Genomic DNA, 22,540 nt, shown 5'->3' on the forward strand with positions numbered 1-22,540 from the left:
AATGTGGAATGTCTCTGGAACCACAGAAAACACAAATAAGAAATGAGTCACTCTAAAAGCAATTTCCAGTGAAAACAGAGGGTGAAAATGTACCATATTGTGCTGTAAGATTTGACAAGTATAAATGAAAGAGGCAATGAAAGCACACATTTGTTGTGCTCTCTAAATATGTTGGATTAATTCAGTTTCCCATTATGTCAACAGATAACACATGCCTTAGTATTATTGTTTCTTTTGGTTTTTTGTTCTTTTTTTTTTTTTTTTCCAGAAGCAGGAAGAAGAGTTGTGATGATCTTGCAGGTCTTTTCCAACCTTGATCAGTTTATGAATCTATGATTGCCTCTATAGCCCCATAGGACCAGTAGCTCCAGAACACTACTCAATCACTGCCTTCTGACTGTGAAGTGCTGGCAGGGCACAGCTCTCACCACTCACGTTTCACTCCAAGGAAGATCAAGAAGACTCCCCTTCCACTGGGGTGTGGAAGAAGCTCCACAGGACAGAGGCTTAACATGCATTAACCTTCCTTTAAGGTCCCTTACACCAAGTTGTTTTCCAGTTACTAAGACTGGAGAATGAAGCGAGGGACAAAAATAAGCAAAAAAATAAAGGCAAGAAAAATAAAAGCTTAGTTTTGACGTGTCAAAAGCCAATTATCACAAGGAAACAACTCCATCCAGGGCTAAGACAAGTTGTACTAATGTAACATCTTGCTGTATTTTACTGATGCCAGCAAGTTTTTAGTCCCAGGGATGTACCAAAAGTGATGCCTCCATCTTCAGTGGAAATCTACCAGTGAAGAAAAAAAGTCCATGCATGCATCTATAATGGGTTGTGGTGAGAACGAAACAAGAATAGCAAGCCAGGGAACCTTCACATTTTGGAGGAATGGAGCTACCAGTCCCTTACACAAGTTAAATGTCATTCAAAAGGATTTTCTCATGGGAAAAAGTAAGCAATCAGGAATGGAAATAAAGTGGAAATTATTGCTATCTTGCCAGCTTGAGATGCCTTCAGATATTTGTTTGGAGCAGGGAAACCTGGCAAAAGCTAAGTATTTGATTATAAATGCAAACCATGCCACTTGGATGTCAAAGTTTCCTTATACATTTAGTGATAAATGTGCATACACAAATATATACACCCTGATACATGTACTGTGAACAGCTGAATACATTAAGGGTTTAAGAGGGAAGGAAATGCAGCATTCATATTACATTGTCCCCTGAAGAAAGTGAGAAAGAATAGAGGAGAATAGCTTTTTCATAAATACATTTTATGCAGAATTTTGCGCCTTTGTCATTTATGGGAGAACATGGAGACTACCCATTGGCAACTTGCAAATAAACCCGAAAACAAACCAAATCAATCATGTGAAGCCTATCATGAATACTGTATTCACTTTTTTAGAATATACTTAGTACTACTGCAGTTGCAGCCAGACTCACCTGTGGGCCTGCTTTCTCCTCTTTTCAGTTCATGCATCTTCAGGTCTTCCAATCCAGCCCCAAATCCACTTTGACAGCTCCCTTTAGCTTATTAGATAAAATGCACTGTCCTCTGCTGCTTGGATTAATGGAGGATATATTAAACAGCAACAGTGGGAAGAAGAAGGGTCTGAAGACCCTTCAGAAAGGGCATGCCAGAGACATTTACTTTATCCAAATGTACACCACTTAGAAAGGGCAAACAATCCCAAGGGGATGAGGGAGGGCAGAAATTATGTGATATTAGTGAATAGCTTTAAATATAGTCCTTCTTCAAAAGTAGCTGGCATCGACTGTATTTATTTACATAGAAAGTTCACTGGGGTAGAATCAGCTATTTTTGAGTCACAGAAAGGTCAGAGGAATGCAAGACAAGCACTGGCATTCGAAGGACCATGGACGACACTCTTGTAAGTAGACTCACCTTGAGAGAACTTCTTAGGAAAATACAATTTCAGTGAAAAGATGCTGCTCTGTTACACTTACACACTGAGTAAACAAATCCATTTGTTGATCAGTAATACAACTTTTCTATGACTTGGCGCCAAGGCTCTGGATTTTTTTTTTTCCCACAATGAATAAATCAAAGAACTGCTGCTCCCAGAACAGATCCTCCCTGATGGGAAAGCACTGGCATCCTGCTGAGCAGATGGAGGGTCACTGCACCTCCTCTGGCTGAAGTAAAGACTGAGACACGTTCTTGATGCCTGCAAGTATGTTGGTGGTAAGCTTTTCGTTCCCGCTGGTTTTTTGTTTGTTTTCCTGGTGGAATGATTGGAAGTTTTTGTTTTTGTTGGGTGTTTTGGGGGGACAGGAGGACACTTAAGAACTATTGGTCTGAAAGAAACTAATTTTTTAGATGCAGTAGTCCTCAGCTCTGCATCTGCCCAGTGCAGGGAATTTCTTCTCAAAATGAGAATAAGACAATTCAAGGTTCTAGAAGAGATCAGAAATTAACATTCTGTGGCAAGCCTTTTTTGAAATACCTTTGCTCCTTGGAGTAGCAAATGCCAGGAATCTCTTCTTATATGGAAGTGGAACAATACCTCTGGGGGACTTTTCTTCCTCCTTACGATGCAAAAACATAGCTCTTCCTCTTTTTCAGGGCACGTTTTCTTTTAAGAAGCACCCCACTCAAATCCTAAGCAACTAGGAAATTTCTGCCAGCAAGGACTGTTCCTCACTCTCCCAGTTTTCTGCAAGATCTACACTGGCCCAAGAAACTCTTTAAAACAAGTTTTTGCTTCATATTTAGGGCATTTCCTATTTCACACTTCTTGAATTCACATCACCGTACTACACTTTCCTACTTTCAGAAGAATTTTCCCTGTTTTGTATGTCTGTGGAGAAAAGATGGCCGTCTGTAAATATCTTTTTCATCATCTTGACCATAAGAGCCGTGAAGTTGAGGTTGAGGACCACTTACACCCAATGATTCTGCTTTCTTATGCATATGGCTTCCTCTGGTTAACTGGATATTTTCCCAAACTTAAGGGGGAAAATAAATAAACAATTAAACAAACACTAGTTGATTACATACGAAGTCCACTAAACAGCAGCAGAAGTTAAATGTCAGAAAGGAAAACAAAGAAAAACAATAAACAAATTTTACTCCTTACAACAGTTAGGATTCAATAGAAGTTTGTACTTTAGCTTTTTTCTTTACCATTAGAAAAAACATTAACATCTTAAAGTGCACAATTACAAAAATATTGTATTTTGAGTGACATGTTTTGCAGTCAATTTCCTAAACGGCTTTAGTGAATTCAAATACAATTCCTAAAGTTACAGCAGTTCAACGTTTCTAAGAATATATTTATATTATAACGTTCATTAGTTACCCTCTTCAGCTCCCCACACAATGGATTTAAACATCATTTGTCAAATCTGTTATACTCAAAGCATACTCAGTTTAGCATTCTAACCGAATTCTTCTATGGGGCTTTGAGAGGGATAAATTAGGGTTTTAGATCTATGGAATTTTCCTAACAGGAACAGAGATGCAGTTTCTCACTGGGAAGACTATCTCATTTGAAAACTAGTCCAATCAATGACAGCACAAGACAAAAGGCAATCTATGCCACTCACTGTGTGATGTAACTCCTAAAGTGGTGCTCAAATAATAACAAAAAAGTACACTTGGCTAGAGGCAAAATTTCCTCCTGGTCATTCCACTTCTTTGACTTAACAAACAGACACACTTAACTAATTGCTTAGGCAGGCCAGCAGACTGTCTTTGCTTAATAGTACACTAACAGGAATTCCACTATGCTTCAGCCTCTAAATATTCAGGATTTTTAACAAACATTATTTTAAAGTGAACCTCAGGACTGTTTTGCTTTTAAAAGAAGATGATGCTTCCCTCACTTCCTCCCGCTAGTTGTTGCATTACACATAACAATGTATTAACACACAATGTGTAGACCTCTCTGAGTACTTGCCCATCACAGGAAAATTAAGTACTTACACAGCGCTCTGCTAATAAAGGCTATTTGGAACAATTCTGAGCTCACAAATAACAGAAAACTACCTTCCCCATATGCCTGCTTCATGCTTGCCAGGTACATTCATTTTAATTTACTCGAAGGGACAAGGGTTCTTCAACCTACAGGTCTGAGCTGCAAACATGCAGCATAATTCCAATTTCGTATTCACAGCAGAATACAAGGAATCCAAACGTGAAATTGAATCATGACTTCACATTTAATTATTCCTCTTTTTGGCTAGTTCAACAGTCTTTTTAGATCTAGCAATTTATAACAAAGCATCAGGCAGCCAAGCGTTCAAAAGATGGCAGGCTTTTGACTTGGATTTTTTCATTATCATGATTAAGCTAAATTCAAAAAAAAGACATTACTGATACCACCCAGAGCTTATTCCCCCTGCATCACACCCCTCTTGGTTTTGTGTAGTAAAAAATATAATAGATAATATAATTATCAGCTTCATACAAATTCCTGACATTTGATTAGAACAGGGAGGAGAGAACTAAAGGAATAATGGGTAAGGATGTTAATATGTTCAGCCTAGAATTGCAGCTTCCTAGATGTTTGCTTACCTGCTATTCGGCACTGGAAGTCTATTTTTTTTCTTTTTTCATTTGATGCATACAACTTTACGTCTCTACATACCCAGATGCCTTTGGTATAAATCCTGATGAAGCAGCCTAACTTTCTACAGTAAGAGATTGACTAAGCAAGATAGGAGCAAAGCATGAACACAGCCCAGCAATATTGGCTTAGAATTGGATCTCTTCCAAAAGCTGTTTTTACTGTCCAATATGCATCCAGTCTCTGATTTAATGAACACCTAATGCCTTTAGTCTAATTGGAACTTCTACTGATAAAAGCAGCAAACTACTCCGAATGCACCCCTAGTCTAACAGCTTAGCTGATAAAGAGATCTTTCAAACTCTTTCAAGCAGAGGTCTTAAACTAAACAAGACCACAGCCTTACAGTGTTCCTACTTATGGAACAGATTAGCATTTAGTCAGCTTACAAAGCTTCTCTTTCTCATATATCTCCAATCTCAAAAGATAGAACCAGTCTTCTGCAGATGACTGCAGGAAATTATCTCCAGACATAATGACTCTTAGGAGCAAAGAAGGGTAGAATTTAAGACACAGCCTTGCCATCAGCATTCCCTGTTCACTTGTAAAGGCAGCTCTGTGATCATCTGTATTTTACACTAGCCATGACTGTTTTTGTGTTTCTTTATAGGCACTGAAGGTATCTACTACATGAAGCAAAGTCCTTGCAAATGAGTTTGAATACTGATGTTAGGCTTGACATAAAACTTTAGGAGGTGTGATACAGTAGTGCTGTGAAGTTTATCCTGTCATAGACTTTCTTCTATGACACCCTAAAGAAAACTAAAGACTTGGTTGCTACACGCATGCTATTTGATCATAAGATCTAAAATGATTGACAGTTCATAGCTTCAGAGACACTCCGCATCTTAGAAAGAAACATAGCATTGAAAACATTGCAGAGAATAAGAAAAATATATGAATTTGCATCAGTGACCGTGTTTACCGATAAGCAATTTACATATCTAAGTGAAAAGTCATCTTCTGATAAAAGTGTTTGCCATTACTTGATCATCTTGTACACAGGGTCTCCAACCTGAATTGTTCCAGTTTTGTCAACAGCAAAGTATCTTCCAAAGAGAGGGCTGGATTTGTATATGTGTCGCTCCGATGGATCACATAGGCGGTAACTGCAAAGAGAGAACACTTCCTTAGAAGCCAATAAACATAGATCTTTACGTAGCATTATTACATCCCACACATACTTCAAACCACTTCTAAAACAGCCTAGCACGTGTTGGGATCTAGCCTAAATCCAATCAGACAGCCTGAAACACACTGGTATTTTTACAACCTTTTCAATGTTTCCAGAGGCTCCTTCCTGTCCAGGACTCCAGTGTCTGGGTCAACAGTTGTTAAAATACACCTGCAATGACAGACAGCACCAAATTATTATTATTATTTTCTACTATAAATCTCTATACATCTATGTAAAGTAACACTCTCAAACGTTTACCTTGCACAGCACACTGTCCCTTTCATCTCCACATCACCAATAAGAATGTCGTCCCAGTTGTCCTGAGGAAAGGTAAACATTATACACAGATTAGATGCATCCACACACAACCATTCCCATCACGGTCATTCCTTGAAGAGGCAGTACCATTCCAGATGGTCATCTTTAAAAGCATGCATCCCCACAACTGAAAGCACACAGATTTTATACGTTTCAATATGTGAATATTCATCCAATTTCTACAAAGTGTCATCTATTCCTAGGATTGCCATACATATTAAAATCTAATACCATGCATGCACTGTGTTAGTTTGGGGTTCTGGTATGGGGTCCTTTGTATCCAGGCAAAAAGGTTGCTTATTACATAAGTCAGGTCCCACATACGGTCAGAAACCTAATTTACAAAAAAAATATGGCTGTTGATTAAGTCTTTAATTGGTGCTTCAACCTTGCTATGGCACCTATTATCCGCCCTAGCAGGGTACAGTTTGCTTCCTACTCAAAGCTGGTGGAGTACTGAATCTCTGCTTTTTAGGCTCCAGATGTCCTTTTTATCTAGGAACAAAAACTTCCCCAAGAGAACAGTTCTGCTGAGGCGTTTGAATTAATTGCTGAAAGCCCTGAATTTATTGACAGGTATCAATTTCATCATCAGATACCTTCATAAGCAGTACTTTTTGAACCACCAGAATACAGTCAGAGATGCAGTTACGGTACTGCAGAATAACAAGGGCCAGTTTTACTCTTGTGCCAAAGGCTATAAAACACTGCATTCACAATTTTACAAGTTGTTAATTTATAATTTGATCAGCTACAGCATGCACACCTTTCCTTGCTTCACACTTAAAGGTGAGCTATCAACAGCAAACTGTCACTTAAATATAGCGATTTCATCCTTTGCTAAGCTAACTAAGTATTCACAGACCTGCCTCCTCCCCTCAATGTTTCACACAGATTCAAGCAAGCAGAAGCTGTATCTCTCTGGAATCCAGCTATACATCGCAGAGCAGCAGCTTTCCTCATCCATGTCAGCACCACATCCCAACGAAACTGAGTTTAAGAAAAAAACATATACAAGCCTTCAAAAAAACATCTAAGAGCTATTTTACCTCCTCAAAAGCACTGCAATCTGACACAAAAATATTCGGTCTGAAGTTCTGTATCTTAACTTTCTTCTCCAATCTGGCATTCAAGTCTTCCAGGGAAGCTTCTGAGATGATCAGCAGTGGGCTACAATCCGGATAGGCAACCTACAAAAACAAACACAAACAAATTGTCAAGCTGCTGTAAGAGCATGGGAGTAAAGTCTGCCGACTACTGAATGGCAAAAGGTAAGATACACACTGATATGTTGCAATAAGTGGCCATGTATTTGCCTGGTAGTATTAAACTGCTGTATTCAGATTTTAGATTTGGTGGAAGTACGTTAGCAAGTAAAGCAACATGCCCTTTTCTATTTCAGAAACAGCTACACCTTTCATTTGCTCAAACTACAAAATTAAGCTTCTCTAATAGAATTAAGCTTAAATTATAGAAGCTGCCACAACTTCTGGGCAAGTATAGGTGGCTTGAGGAGGAAATGAGCATTCATTTACCTCATCAGTGGTTCGGAAAAGATTTATTATGTCCTTTGATTTCCTTGGCACCATGGAAGACTCAAAGTGCACCAGTCGATACGGCTCTGAATTCAGGAAAGTGGTGATCCACTGAGCCACTTCATCGCCACAGTCCCTGCCTTGAATATCCAATCCAAACACCCTAAAGAATCACAAGGCATATCAGCAAGTTAGCTGGAAAGCCAAAGGCTCAAGCACTGTCATTATTCAAAAGTTAGCAACTCGTTTTAACAGCAGTAACGAGACACAGGTAATAAACTCCCTGAATTAATAAGGTGGAAGCTGGTATCTGAATTTGGCACAAGGATCATTTCCAGTGTGCAATCTTGCGGCAAGCCAAGTAACAAGGACATGGTCAGACACTACTAGTTGGTGAAAGAATGAGCCATGAAATAGACTTTAGGTGCCCAGGGCTAACTGTCACACAGCAACCAGTAACAAACCTGTTTGTCGTATCTTCAAGTGGGGAAAATACGTATTTTCTTGCATTTACTTACAACTAACACCAAAAGATCTCTACCCAGAAATCAACTGAAAGGTAAATAATTTGATAAAATGAGCAGCATTTTGAAGGATGTGGTTGGTTACTGTAATTAGCACTTGCAGATATTGTCCCTGATTGTTAAGGATGTTTTCCTTCATATTTTAGTGCTGTAAAATTTACCCAAAGATGAGTGAAACTCTGCCACCAATAGACTTCTTCCCCTTGTATTCTGACATTTATTAATAAATTTGCATATGCCGTAAGTATTTTTACTATGAAACAGCTGGGGCTGCAAACTAATTTGTTAGAAGCTGGTATTTACACATTCCACCAAAAAATAACACACAACAAAATCAAATCACGCACTACACCTAGCCCACCTGATAACCAGCCTGTCAGCTCACAAAGTGGAGCAGGAAGTACAACACAAATTTCAACCGCTGTTTTCAACAAGACCCTTCCCCAGAAACTATCTGTCACCCAAGAAGTCTCTGGAAGATGGCTTTTCTCCCCTCACCACATCAGGGATGACAACAAAAGGATACACGCTAGCTTTTCATGAGGCTGCTGGCATGACCTCACCCCAGTGAGATCTGACAAAAGGCAACTAAATCAACAAGCAAAGCTCAAATTTAAGATACTGAGCTATTCCAGATGCTAGGAGAGGTTAAACATTTATAATGGAAGCAAAGTCCATGGGGCACAAAAAGCCACCAGCAAAAGAATATAAAACAAATTTATGCAAGGAACACTTTCCTCACAGGACAAGGTAAATCTCAACTCAGTAAATGAGCTTCAACAGTCATTAATTGTTTTGCTGCTGTTGACTGAAACGCACTGCAGTTTCTTCTACCTCTGCAACAACATGCTACACAGCTTAATGCATGCAGATGCCTGGGCAGCTCACCTAAGCCTGCACCCAGATCCTCGTGGCCCTCTCCTGCTGCCAGGACGTCATAAGCACCCATGGGCAGACTCAGGGCTCCAGGGAATGACGGCCAGCAGCAGGCTTCTGCTGCCAGAAAGATCAATTTCTTTCTTCTCACACAAACCACCCCTGCAAAAGGAGCTACTGACAGATCACTCCTGCTTGCTTACTTTCTTTTCAGAAACACCCCAAATTTATTTGTGTGTTCAATTTGTGTGTGCAGATCTACACAGCCATTTGCAGCCAGATGCAATATTGCATTGCGTCAGCTCCCACCAACTACTGGGCATGAGCTAGCACCCATCTGAAGGCATCATGCTCTCCTTGCTGGCAGGTTGCATGGTGCAGCAAAGCAGCAACTCCCACTCGCAGGCTGGAAGGGAAAAATCTGGGATCAAAAACCAAATCTTCATTTGCCTGAATACACTACTGTCCCCAAACTTCATTCTTACTTAATGGATCATCAGTCAGCCCTGAGCACAAAAGCAGCAAAATCATGCAAAACCTCAGGACTGGTGCTGAAAAGAACTAGACAAGGTATTGGTAATTTCACATCCTATGACACCACCAGACAACTTTGTAATGTTCACAGTCCACTTACATGCGTCTAACTTTTGCTTATTTACTCTCCCAGAAATCTAGCAATTTTAAATCCAGAGTGTGCAAAGGTTTATCAAACCAAAGAAAGAGGACTTGAGAGAAAATTAAATTACTGAAATCTAAATTGCAAGGTCTAAGATGATTTTTCATTACTGAAATGCAGTTAGTCTATTTAAATCTTCTTCCGACAGCACAACAAATTATTTTCAAAATAACATAGAGAAAATAGCATATGTTTCTGATGTGTGACTTACTGGCTAGCATACACACATTACAGACATATTTAAAATACTGCCCAATTTCTCTGTGAGAAATCTTACTATTTGTAACTCACTCCTCCTTTGTATCTACAGAGCTAATGAGCTGTGCTAATCATGAGTCATCATAGCAGTTGATTTATATAAAAAGCAAATACAGATCTTTTCCAGCACTCTTTGTTTTAATTATAGCAGCCGGCACATAAACCTTCTGTGCTATCCAAACTAACAAGGCTTAGCAGTATCTCTGCAGGGACTAACACAGCTTACAATTACTAAGTAACCTTCAGTACAAATTGATATTGTAACAGGGGAGAGGAGTTTTCTGCTTCCCCATCCCATTCTCCAGCACAGATTTCAATACATGAGTGAAATAGCGAGGCCAAGCACATCCCGCACGACTCCGGGCACAACGATGGATGTTAGGAAATGCTTCTTCTCAGAAAGAGCGGTGAGGCACCGGCACAGGCTGCCCAGGGAGGTGGTGGAGTCACCATCCCTAGAAGTATTCAAGAATTGTGGAGGTGTGGCACTGAGGGATACAGTCAGTAGGCAGTACTGGTAGCAGGTGGATGGTTGGAGTAGGTGATCTCAGAGGTCTTTTCCAACCTTAATGATTGTATGATTCTAGGAATGAGATGGCTGCCTGTAAGCAGCTCACCTGAAACCGCTTTGGGAGGTGGCACAGACCTGAATCCCAAACTGCTGATGCACACAGTGGTGGTGACCAGGCAATGCAGGACCGAGGCGCTGAGATACAACTACTCACCCAAATGAAAACATGTCAAGCAAACATAAATAAGTGCACACCACGTGGTGTGACGACTAAAGATCACATCTCATGGTCTTTGAACACTGTGTTATCTTTCCTGAGCTTTATCTCCACTACTATTTATCAGATCAGAACTGGACCTTTTGTTACGGCCATCAATCCTGGCCTTTTGCATAACATAGGGCAGAGACTTTCAGCTGCCAATTCTATTCAAAATGCTGACCACCGTCCGCTCCTGAAATACCACGCACGTGAGTGCGGGACACTGCAGCACGCAGAGAGCAGGGAAGGACAAGGGGATCCTGGCAGCGCCCCGCCCTCCCGTACCTGCAGTTCTGCACCGGGTTTTTGCGGGGCAGCTTCACGGGCAGAGACAGCTTCTTCATTCCTTGGGCGCTCAGGGTCAGGTAACCATTTTCGCAGCCGGTAGAGATGAGGACGAGACGCGGCTCCTGACGAGCCGTGACCATGTGCCCGTCCTCCTTGACCACGAGCCAAAACCTGAAGGATACGGAGCGAGGCTGAACACGCGAGGCCGTGCGCAGCGGTCCCCGCCGCAGCCCCGCGCAGGGCTGCCCTACCTGTCCCGCATCTCCCCGCTCTGCAGCCCCATCGGCGTCACCCGCGCCCGCTGCACCGCCACCCCCTGGCACGACTTCACGGGGTACACGAAGAGGCTGGACACCGTGCCCACCCGCTGCAGCCGGCCCGGGCGGCGGCGGCGCCCCGCGTTCCTCCCGCGGGCCCAGCGCCAGGCCCCGAGCAGGACGCCCACCGCCGCCACCGCCGCCGCCCCCCACAGCCAGCCCCGCGGCGCCGCCAGCGTCAACCCCTGCGCCGCCATCATGGCGACCGAGCGGCGCGCGGAGCGGCCGGCGTGTGGGGGAGGCGGGGCGGGGCCGCCCCCTTCCGGCTTGGGGGAGCAGCGCGGCCCCGGCCGCCGTGGGCTTACGCTGCTGGGGCGTGCTGCGGCTGGGCCGGGCCGGGCCGGGCCGGGCGGCTGCTGTGGGACTGAGCTCGCTGTGCGCCCACTTGGGTCAGCCCAGGGGCCGTCTGAGGATGGTCGGGATATGCGTATGGGCGCATGGCAGGGGCCGAAGCTCCAGGAGGGTCCTGGCAGTTCGGCGTGGTGGGATGTTGTACGAATCATAGAATCGTTAAGGTTGGAAAGGACCACTAAGATAATCAAGTCCGATCGTCAGCCCAACCCCACCATGCCCACAAACCATGTCCCTCAGTGCCACGTCCCCACAGTTCCTGAACACCTCCAGGGATGGTGACTCCACCACCTCCCTGCGCAGCCTGTGCCAGTGCCTCACCACTCTTCCTGAGAATAAATGTTTTCTAATATCCAACCTGAACCTTCCCTGGTACAGCTTGAGGCCGTTACTTCTTGTCCTATGGTTGTTACCTAGAAGCAGAGAAAGACACTGAGGCCCTGGAGCATGTCCAGAGAAGGGTAATGAAGCTGTGAAGGATCTGGGACACAAGTCTTGTGGGGAACAGCTGAGGGAACTGGGATTGATCAGTCTGGAGAAGAGGAGGCTCAGGGAAAACGTTATTGCTCTCTACAACTGCCTGAAGGGAGGCTGTGGTGAGATGAGGGTCTTCCTCTTTTCCTAGGTAGCAGCTACAGGATAAGAGGGAATGGCCTCAAGGCCATACCTTGATCACAATGTTAGAGGGGGCCTGACAACCACCCAAGACCCCAGACTCATTTCTGGAACATTCTGAAGAAGAACTGAGCTTGTACTCAGGGAGAACATAATGCAAGGCATATCATCATAGCTTATCTATAATACGCCATTTCTTATCTAGTACCAATGACCATTTTTTTCCCAGGCAAACTTGAAACTTCTCTTTGAGTAAAACTGTTAACCAATTGCTTGGTGTCATTTCACCTTAATTTACCTGATGGAATCTTGAACCTTGCGACTTCTGTACGCTACCCGGGTGCCTGGAGTCAGGTCGCAACAGATGTGTGCCCGCAGCTGCTGCTGGGTGCCAGCTGGGTGAGGCCCCATGCAGGGCTTCTCACATGGTGGGCACCTGATTAGAAAGCCCCATTAATGGTGCTCCATGGGGTCCTGCTGCAAGGCAGGTGAAGCATCATAATACTGCTTGTGGCTGCTGGAATCACGGAACCTTCTGACAGTTTCCTAGGATCTCTACTCAGGGCAAAGCAGGAGCTGCTACACTGGTTCCTCTGGCTTCCCGGCTCAGGCTCACAAACCAACATTTTTAGGATCAGTTTGCTAAGACCAGGGCAAGACCAAGCAGCCAAAAAGCAAGGAGGGGCAATGCTTCGCATTTCTGAGAGGTTTATCTAGCCCAGCCACAATGAACTGCTGGAAGCACTACATTGACGGCATCCTGCATGACAAGATCATTGATGATGCGGTCATTGTGGGCCTCTGTGACAACGAGACTGTGTGGGCGGCCAAGGAAGGAGGGCTGCTGTCAGCTGTCTCACCTCAAGAAGTGAAACTGATCACAGGCCAAGACAGGAAAACGTTCCTGTTAACTGGAATCACCATCGCATGGAAGAAGTGCAGTGTGATTCGTGACAACCTGCTGGTGGAAGGAGACAATGTGATGGATGTCAGAAGCAAAGGCGGTGACAGCAGATCCATCTGTATTGGCAGGACCCCCATCGTCCTGATCATCGTCATGGGCAAGAGAGGAGTCCATGGAGGAGTCCTCAATCTGAAGGTCCATGATATCATTGCAGGCATGAAATTGTGAGGCAAATGGTACCAGAGGGACAGACATCTTCCACCCAAGTACAGTGACATTGTCACAGCTTTAGCAGAGAAAGGAAATAAACCTGGTTTTCTTGCATATGCCTTTGCCTGCTTCTTTCTGGTAGGGGGTTGCTGGGTGAGCAGCAGTACGGGGATGCTCAGTTTGCTCGAGCAGCTTCAGTGCAGGAGTGGCACTCTCCCATCCCCATCACCCTCAAATCATTAAATATAATTTAATGAGTCTAAAATAATGACTCACAAAGAAGTTGATAAAGCTGTCCCAGACACGAAGGGAGAGCCAGCCCTGCTGAACAGACTGAGAGCACTTGCATGCCCCTCGATAGCCATTAATCTTCTAATTTAACACAGAGTCGATATTTGGTAGTTCAACTGAACTCACACAGAGATCTTTAATCTGCAGCCACACCCACAAAGAGCAGTAATATACTATGAAGGGAACTAGGCATCTGATGTATTAGCAAATAAATATTCAACAGAACAGTAATGACTGTCTAATTAGTAAACACTTGTCCTACAAGCAATATGTACAAGCATGAATCAAAACAAATTAACAGAAATAATAAAGGGAAAAGAAAAAAAAAACAGAAAAACACAAACCAGGTTTAGGATCTAACAATAAAAGCAATGCATGAAATTAAATTAATAAAAGAAAAAATACATTAGCATTTATTCTTGCCACAAGTTTCTCAAAACCTGTAGCCAAAGGCAGCAAAACGCTGGCCTAAATGAGAAGAAAGGGTGTTGGGGTAGAGCTAAGTGTAGGCTGGGTTTGTCCCCGTGAAGGAATTAACTGTCCCACTCCAGGGACATGCCAGGTATTTTTCCAGTGCCTCTGCAAATTCCACAAAAGGCGGGGATGAGGGGATGACATTGCTGGGTATGCTGTCATCCCACTTTGATTTCAGCCAGATATGATAAAAAATATTTTACACCACACCCCCACACCAATTGCATCCTTCTTCTAAAGTCAGAACAAAAAATAAATTCAAAAGGTTCCTTCACATAGAGGAGAGGAGGATGAAAGTGTTGCTGTTTCCCCTTATAATCTTCAAGGAAATCAAAGTTCAGTGAGTCATGCGCTAGAAATGAGCTGAGTGAAATTAATGTAGGGAAAAACCTCAGAAGAATAATTGGCAATGATAGGATTAAAAATAGGCTCATTAATGAGAGATGCCTTTTAATGGAGTCAAAGCGATGAGATAGGGGGGTCTTTTTTGCAAGGCTTTTCTTACACAGGGAACCTTAAACACATAAAGGCCAGGCAGGTCAGCAGGCTGCGTTGTTCACTGTCTGGTCATATAGGAAGATTGACTGAAAATTATCTAATTGAAAATTCCTCTTGTCAAATGTTAAACTTTGGCCTCCCTAAATTCACCAGGACAGCAGTGAAATGGTTGATCCAAGGAAATTTTTGGACCAGTATGAACTAATGTGGGCTACTTACACACCAGTGCTGGAGCTGGGGTACAAGGCGACTCCCGGAGCAGGTCCTTCCTCCTGTGTTTGTAACTTCACCTCCTGTGTTAAGCAGTTGGGATCTCTCCAATGGAGGGTGAGATTTAGAAACAAGTGGCTGGGGCTCATCTCCTTTCCTCCAGTAAAGCAACCTTCATGAATGTTTTTAGGACACACCAAGAATCGCTAAGTACAGTGCATTTTTAGGTGTAGAAGGGAAAAAAAACCAACACAACAGCAACAAAACAACCACCACCACCAACAAAAAAGAGAACAGTGTTCCATGTCTTTACATTTGAAACAATTGCAAAGAAGACACAGAGACTCCGGATTCAAAACACCGGACCCAACATCCTGAAGTTCAGTCTTGGCTAACTAGCTGAGGGGAGGGCAGGAAACCCAGCAGGAGGAGGTGAAGCAGAACAATGAGCGAGGCTAACAAGGGTGGAAGTCTGATTTTTTCCCAGGAGATGGCACTAAAGGACAATTGCCTTTCAACCAGCGTTGCTCGGCTCAGCGGAAACCTCACTGAAGGACAAACTTCTTGGTGCAGCTTGCCCTGAGATCTCTGCAAGTTCATCCCTGTCATCAGAAATAAAGTTTCATTCTGTGGTTTTAGCAAGGGATGGTGAGGGGTGAAGATACATTTCTTATCCATCTCCATGCAGGAAGAGAGATGCTAGGAGGTCTCTGTCCAACCTCCTGCACACAGCAGTGTCAGTGCTGCATATGGACCGGGTTGCTCTGCTCTTTGTACAGTCATGTCTTGAAAGACCCCTGGGGTAGAGACCCCCAGTCTTCCAGGCAGCCTCTTCTCATGCTTAATTTTCATATTAGTGAACTTTTCTTCTTGTATCTGGCTGGAAACTCCCTCATTTCAACAGATGACCATGGTCCAAGCTGTCCAGCTGTGTACCTCAGTAAAGAGCCTGGCTGCATCTTGTTAGAAACCTCTTCTTCAGTACTGAAGTACTTCTTCAGTAGGTCCCTCTCCTCCAGCTCTGTGCAGCTAAACAAAGCCCAGTGCCCTGAGCCTCTCCTCATCAGTGACGCAGGATCCAGGAAGGAGCACCACCCTTGCTGAGCTCGGCCTGGACTTCACCCCAAAACCACCCTGGCAGCCTGATACCACCTCCTGCAACGGCAAGGATGAGAGAATTTGCTTCCATTATCTTAATTAACTCCATTATTCTATGTGCTCCTCAAGGTCTCTATTGCTCCTTGAAGAAAAATGATTTCCAGAGCTTGCTGAACACAGATTTTAGGACCTGTTTTGTCTCAGAAGAGGACAGGGGCCTTGGGATGCAAAGAAAGGAGACAGCTACCAAACCTGCCCCTGTGCCTGTCACACAAGAGGTGAACCTTGGACTGTGGCTGGCAAAGTCCTGTGAGCACTGTGTGACGTGGTGTGGTGTGGCTTCCCCTGGTCACGGCACTTCACAGGCAGCTGTGCCAGAGCGCTTCCTTGCAGCAAACGCTGCAGGACAAAGGACAATAGCTGTGAGGCCACTGCCATTTCCTCAGGGCTGTGAGGCTGAAGCAGTAATTAAATGCTCTGGCAAAAACAGCAGGAATGAGCTTCGTTCTGCTCCATGACTCACTGAGCAGTGCTAAGAACAGCCAGGGATTTTGTTCATAGAGTGACTAGCTGGGCTACTGGGGGAGTGAGTCCATTTCTGAGAGAAGCTTGGGCAAGGTGGCTCCTTCTTGCCATTCCTCACATATCCAGCTTCCTGGCCTTATTCATGCTGCCAGGTGATGTAAATCACGGTGAAAGGTGGGTGGAAGTGTGAAGGGAACCAGACACACTGCAGCACGGCTCTGAAAAGCAACACCTCCTTGGTGCTATGGCAGGCAGAGGTGCAAAGCAAGTACTTGCCTGCATTCAGGCCCTGAAATCAAACTTTCCCCGACAGCAACATCCATCGCATCCCACGTTACCACGAGAAGAGCTGACATCCATCTGAGAGGCTGAGAGGAGCTTTGAGAACAGGGCTGAAGGCAAGACACTGGTAACAAAACAGCCTGCCCATGTCCACAGCTCTGTCACAGCTGTGCTGGACATGACTGCAGCCCTCTGCATGCACCCCACGTCTGGGTGCTGCTGTTGGAGCTGGGCTGGGGAAGAGAGCAAGCCCTCAGACCACAGCTTGGCCTCACAAATGCACTGTACCATCTGAGGAGTGGATTACTGTCTAAGGAGCACTGATTAGCCTACTTTAATTGGTAACCTCAGTGAGAGAGAGTTCATTTTGAGGAAAAAAATAGTCCTCCATGAATCACCAGCTGTTTTATAGCAACAGCACCGGTTACTTGCTTACTTTTTCTTTCTTTTCTCGTCCTTTGTTTCTGGCCTATTTTAGAGACACAGTTTGTTCAGCAGGTTGCTCACCAACATGCAGCACCAAGCTTTTTTTTTCTCTCACTAAGAAACACCATTTACAAATCATTCTGCGTCTATATGGATGGCAACAAGGTTATTATTCCCTTAAAGTTGCACCATGCAAGCAGAGGCTATAGGTCAGCAGACAAAAGTCAGTGGCAAGTGCTGTGCCAAGCAGTTTGCAAACTAAAGTTCATGTTTACCTTTCTGGAAAGTGCCTGCATTGAATGGGCTGGAACGCGTGGTACAATGAGGGAGCAGCCGTTCTGTTCTGAGGACACGTGGACATGCAATTCACAGAGAAACCAGAGGATGTGTCCTGGATAGATGGTGGCATCCAGAGCGTTGTGGTCAGTGCTCAATGCTCAGTGTCCAGGTGGACATCAGTGATGAGTGGTGTCCCTCAGTGGTCCATACTGGGACTGGTATTGTTTAATACCTTTATTAATCACAATAGAATACCATGAGTTGGAAGGGACTCAGAAGGATAAATTAGTCCAACCCCTGGCTCCACACAGCACCATCCAAAATCCAAACCCTATGTCTGAGAACAGTGTCCAAAAGCTCCTTGAACTCTGGCACTGGGGCCGTGCCCACAGCCCTCTGGGGCAGACCCTGTCCCTGACCCCCAGCTGCCCCTCCCCTGACACAGCTCCATGCTGTCCCCTCGGGCCCTGTCGCTGTCACAGAGAGCAGAGCTCAGCGCTGCCCTCCGCTCCCGCTGAGGAGCTGCAGCCGCCATGAGGCCTCCCCTCAGCTCCTCTGCTCCGGGCTGAACAAACACAGGCATCTCAGATCAGAGGGACAGATCTGACCAAACAGAGGTCAAGAAGGCTAAAGAGAAACAACTAGAGGCCACCACCCTCCTCTGCAGCCTGCTCTCTACACCTTGACTTTCCCGAGCGTCTCCACGCAGCACAGCTACAGCCCTCTCCCCACAGGAGGGGCTGAGGCCACTGGCAGGACACCACGGGGAAGTTTACACTGCAGCTTCCCCTCTCTGCTTGGGCCATGGCTGAGAAGCTCCTTGCTTGTGTGCACACTTACATTCACGGACAATCACAGCACATGGATCACATATTTTTATTTATTGTTCAGATAGAAAAGAGCATTAAAAAAATCCATCTTTGTTCCATTTGCTACATTTAGAAGAAATACAGTGGTGTGCTAACACATGCAGTGCCCCTCCATTCAGAAAAGGCAAAGGACACAAATGAACAGCATTTGTTTCCAGAACATGCGAACTCCTTGATTACAAAAACACTATCAAAACTAGGAAGATCTATAGTACAGAGAAAGTGCTGGCAGGGAAATCATTTACTGCTACCATGAAAGACTGATGGGAAAAAAAAAGCCAAATGAGTTCACAGAATTTTGAAGGCCCATAAGAACACTTGTTCCTGTGCCATCAACAGGAGATTTATGTCCCTCGAGGTGTGACACAGAAGCGGCTCCATCCACACTACTGAGCTGAGCCATCCAGCACTGATGTTCTCCGGCTGCAACTTCCCCACGCGGAAATGGAGGTGGAGCCAGCAGATTATGTGGGCCAGTCTTATACAAAACATGCTGCCCCAAATGGCACACGTAGTTTTTTCAGATACAGCTGGCATTTATTTTGTTTTAAATTATTTATTTTTAAGTTCATTTTTTGAAGCTCCAGCTTCTGGAGTCAGGTATGTTAGATATAAACTGTGCATAAAAAACAGCAGGTGGGTTTCGCAGCAGCAGAGGAAAGCTTTAGCATATTAATCACAGTGAACATGTAATGCCCCCAAATCAGAAGACAAACACCTAATTTCCTTCCTGGGTTTTTAACTAGTGCTAAGACTTAAGGGCTTACGATTTCCAGTGTTTGAGATGAACAACAGTGACGCAGCAAAGCCCACCACGTCTCCCCAGTCCATTCATATCCAGAAGTTTAAGACTGTTCCTAACTTTAGCCATCTCAGAAAGAAAAAAGGACGTAGGACACCAAAGGCTACCTTGTCCTGATCTCTCGTTACCTGTTTCCTCCGTAGCTTTGACTATTTCCTTCCTATCAGACTCCAGTCTCTTCCACCTCCCGTCCATCACCTTCACCCTCTATTTCTCTTTACCTCTCTCCCTCATCTACCTGCTTTCCCATCTGCCCTTGGCTCCCCTCTACACATAGCTTTATAAAACCAACGCATGCCTGACTCCAAACTTCAGCTCTGTTAGTCCACAATCACTTCCTTGTCCTTGCATTCCTCTGACCCAGTCTGATTTTAGAGTTTGGAAGGCGCTGGAGAATTTTGCAGAAAATAGTACGGGGCCTGGGTGCTGCACGGGGCTGGGGCTGTCCATGTCCAAGGGGTTTCTCAGATGCAGTCTTGGATGATGATTTAATGGTAAGAAAGCTGAAATCGCTGCAGGCTTCTGGGAAAGGCTCACACTCACCCCGTGCTCTAGCGTACGAGCGATGCCATCTGTGCTGCCGCCCCGAAGGGAGCGGTGTACGCTGTTGCCAGTCCTTGCAAGCCGACCACCAAATAGCGGCATCCTTTCTGCAGGGCTTTGCCGACGTTCTGCGGGGAGGTGAGGGGGAAAAAGAAGGACAGGTAATGGAAAACAGCTTCCCAGGAGACTGACAGCTGCCTTAATGCGCAGTGTTCACAACCCAGAGAATGGGCTTCTCCCACAGCTGATGAGGGCTTCAGCATGGAGTTGTTTTACCGTCTATTTTTACGTAAAAATACACACCCATAGAGCACAGTTGCACTGAGCGGATGCAGCCTCTGCAGGAAGTGAGGCTTTATTTTCATTTTTATTCAGGAATAAAAACAATTTCAGTTCACATCCAGTATGTGCATCCCACAAACTAACATACTTAGGGCATGTGTAACTCTAAAAGGCACATACATTTTGTGACAAAACAAGACTTTTTTAGTCTTAACAAGATCGTTTTGTTCCACGTTGATCCCTGTATTTCAGAACTCACGTGTACTGCATGAAAGAGAAAAGATTATGAGATGTAAAAACTTGATCTAATTTAAATCTCTCCCTAGATCACTGTTGCTCATATGGGTGTTCACAAGTGGGGAAAGAATACAGGGTTCAGCCTGGGGAGAAATCCCAACTGTGAGTTGGTGCCACTTTATGGGTGCCCGGGCCTAGATCAGAATTATCTCCTGTGACGCAGGAAATGTTGCAGCAAAGGATATACTTTTACACATAATGAAACCAGTGAAATCCACTCATTATCTGTCACATTCCTAAGATTTCTTATAGCTAGATTACAGCGATCCTGCCAAAGGAAAACCATCAGCTTCAATGCTGCACAACAGAATGCTTCCCTATTTGCAGCTCTGGAAACGTACCTGAAGGGAGTTATGATGGCAAAACGGATGGGGATGGAGGAAGACTTGTGGTGCCGTGCTCAGCCCTGCCCTGCTGTGTCACACTGTGACTTTGTGTCCCCTGCCTGCCCCTCATACGCGGGGCCCTGAGGTTGCATCTGCACAGCAGCACCACGGGGCAAAACCAATCCCCTGCAATGCAACCATGCCCACAGACCGCTCCGCATGAAGCACAGCGAGCTCTCCGGGTGTGGGGCTGCTGCGTAAGGCACGTTTCCTGCGACTTGGAAAGCAACGCTGGAAACTCCAAATACCGAATCCATCACAGAAGACTGAAATAAGTGGTTCCTATTCATCTCTGCTTTATGAAACAGAAATATTTATGAAGCGGCTTGTGACCATGCGGCCAACTGTGAAGTCTTACAAGTTTCAACACTAAGTGACTTTGCCAAGCTAACTGGCATTCTTTGGGTGCTGGACCTCAAGAAAACCATCATTTTTTTTTTTTAGGAACGCAGTAGGACACCTGCTCCCATACTGACATCTGTACTCACAGGTAGGAAGCCATTCCAGACCCCAGACAGCATCTTCCTGCTAGCACAGAAACTATTCCTTGCTACGACTGCCCGAGACACGGCCAAGACGTGTGTCAGTAAACAGAAGAGAGAAGGAACCGCGTTCCCTGGCAGCACTGGGCGGCCGGCCGCACTGCCCAGCAACGCACCCACCGGCCTCGGCCCTACGCGCAGCGGGGCCAGGAACTGCCCTGCCCAGGGCCGGCAGTGGAAGGACCCTTCCTGGGTCCCTGGAAAGTATGCAGAGCGCTAGAGGAATTTCCTGCGCTTTCTTTCCGTCATTTCTGCCAAAGAGAAATCCAGGCTAATGAGCTGGAAGCTCTAACGAACGGTGTCGAACTAATGACGCCGAAAGAAACGCAAAGCGAAGGCACGCCGAGTGCCCGTCCCACGGCTGAGCTCAGCACCGCTCTGGGGCTGGAAGCACGGCGTTCTGCCCCGCTCCTCACCTTGCCGTACTTCCTCAGCCGTTTGCCGTAGGGCCGCTTGCCGGCGGGGGGCGGCGGCCGCAGGGGTTGGTAGGAGTCGGGCAGGAGGGCGAAGCGCACCTTCCTGCAGCCCGCCCCCTCCCGCTCCTGCTCCGGCCGAGGGGCTCCGGCCGCCGCCTCCTCGTCCTCGCCGGGCAGGATGCACACCTGGTCGTCGCCGGGTCCCCGCCGGGAGAAGCGGCTCCGCGCCTTGACCCCCAGCCGCGGCCCCACCGTCATGGTGCTGCCCCGCGCCGCCGCTCGCCGCTCCCTCCGCCGCTGCCGCCTCACAGGTGTGGCCGGAGGCGGCCGCTGTCCCGCACCGGGGCGGGTCCGGCCCCCGAGCGGCCCTCAGCCGGGCATTTCCTCAGCGAGGCGCAGAGCCGTCGGCCCGCGGCTCCTCGCCTGCGTCTTAGTTTGGCCAGCTCCCCAGACGGTGGGAGATGGGCGCCTGAAGCTCAGGTCCGCCACTGTGGGAAAAATCGTCCAATCACAGAATATTCTCAGCTGGAACGGACCCGCATGGATCATCGAGTCCGACCCCAGGCTCCACACACCACCACCCAGAATCCAAACCCTATGCCTGAGAGCAGTGTGCAAACACTCCCTGAACTCCGGCAGCTCAGGGCCGTGCCCACCGCCCTCTGGGGCAGAACCGTTCCCTAACCGCCCTCCCCCCGGCCCTCCCGATGAAGCTCCACGCCGTCCCCTCAGTTCCGGGTTTAGGGTCCGAGGGCAGGGGTGGGTGCCATGCCCAACCCAATGAGCTGAGCCGTCTGAGGGGCTGGGACATCCCTATCCTCTCCTACAACTGCAGAACACCACGTGGCATTTAACTGTCTCTCAGAGGCAAGCTAAAGCCACACCAAGGATTCAGTATGCAGCA

The 22,540-nt window shown here is 45.9% G+C and overlaps 3 protein-coding genes across 4 annotated transcripts; 1 reads left to right on the forward strand and 2 right to left on the reverse strand.

The window, feature by feature from the left end:
- MARC1 (mitochondrial amidoxime reducing component 1) lies at positions 3,016-12,813 on the reverse strand. 2 transcript variants are annotated; one of them, XM_021393152.1, is made up of 7 exons: positions 12,601-12,813; positions 11,017-11,190; positions 7,628-7,790; positions 7,142-7,282; positions 6,033-6,094; positions 5,871-5,942; positions 3,016-5,706 (listed from the first exon to the last, which is right to left on the reverse strand). In XM_021393152.1, the coding sequence occupies exons 1-7, from the start codon at positions 12,711-12,713 to the stop codon at positions 5,580-5,582; spliced, it is 852 nt and encodes a 283-aa protein (XP_021248827.1). In that variant the 5' UTR covers positions 12,714-12,813; the 3' UTR covers positions 3,016-5,579. The 2 variants fall into 2 exon arrangements, with proteins under 2 accessions (XP_021248827.1, XP_021248826.1); XM_021393151.1 differs by lacking the exon at positions 12,601-12,813 and adding an exon at positions 11,271-11,551.
- On the forward strand, positions 12,856-13,529 carry PFN3 (profilin 3). Its single transcript, XM_021393153.1, has one exon. The coding sequence runs from the start codon at positions 13,030-13,032 to the stop codon at positions 13,432-13,434; it is 405 nt and encodes a 134-aa protein (XP_021248828.1). The 5' UTR covers positions 12,856-13,029; the 3' UTR covers positions 13,435-13,529.
- Positions 18,362-22,314, reverse strand: C3H1orf115 (chromosome 3 C1orf115 homolog). The gene is made up of 2 exons (XM_021393155.1): positions 21,637-22,314; positions 18,362-19,841 (listed from the first exon to the last, which is right to left on the reverse strand). The coding sequence occupies exons 1-2, from the start codon at positions 21,892-21,894 to the stop codon at positions 19,722-19,724; spliced, it is 378 nt and encodes a 125-aa protein (XP_021248830.1). The 5' UTR covers positions 21,895-22,314; the 3' UTR covers positions 18,362-19,721.

The sequence above is a fragment of the Numida meleagris genome, chromosome 3 (genome assembly GCF_002078875.1).
Source record: "Numida meleagris isolate 19003 breed g44 Domestic line chromosome 3, NumMel1.0, whole genome shotgun sequence".
NCBI lineage: Eukaryota > Metazoa > Chordata > Aves > Galliformes > Numididae > Numida > Numida meleagris.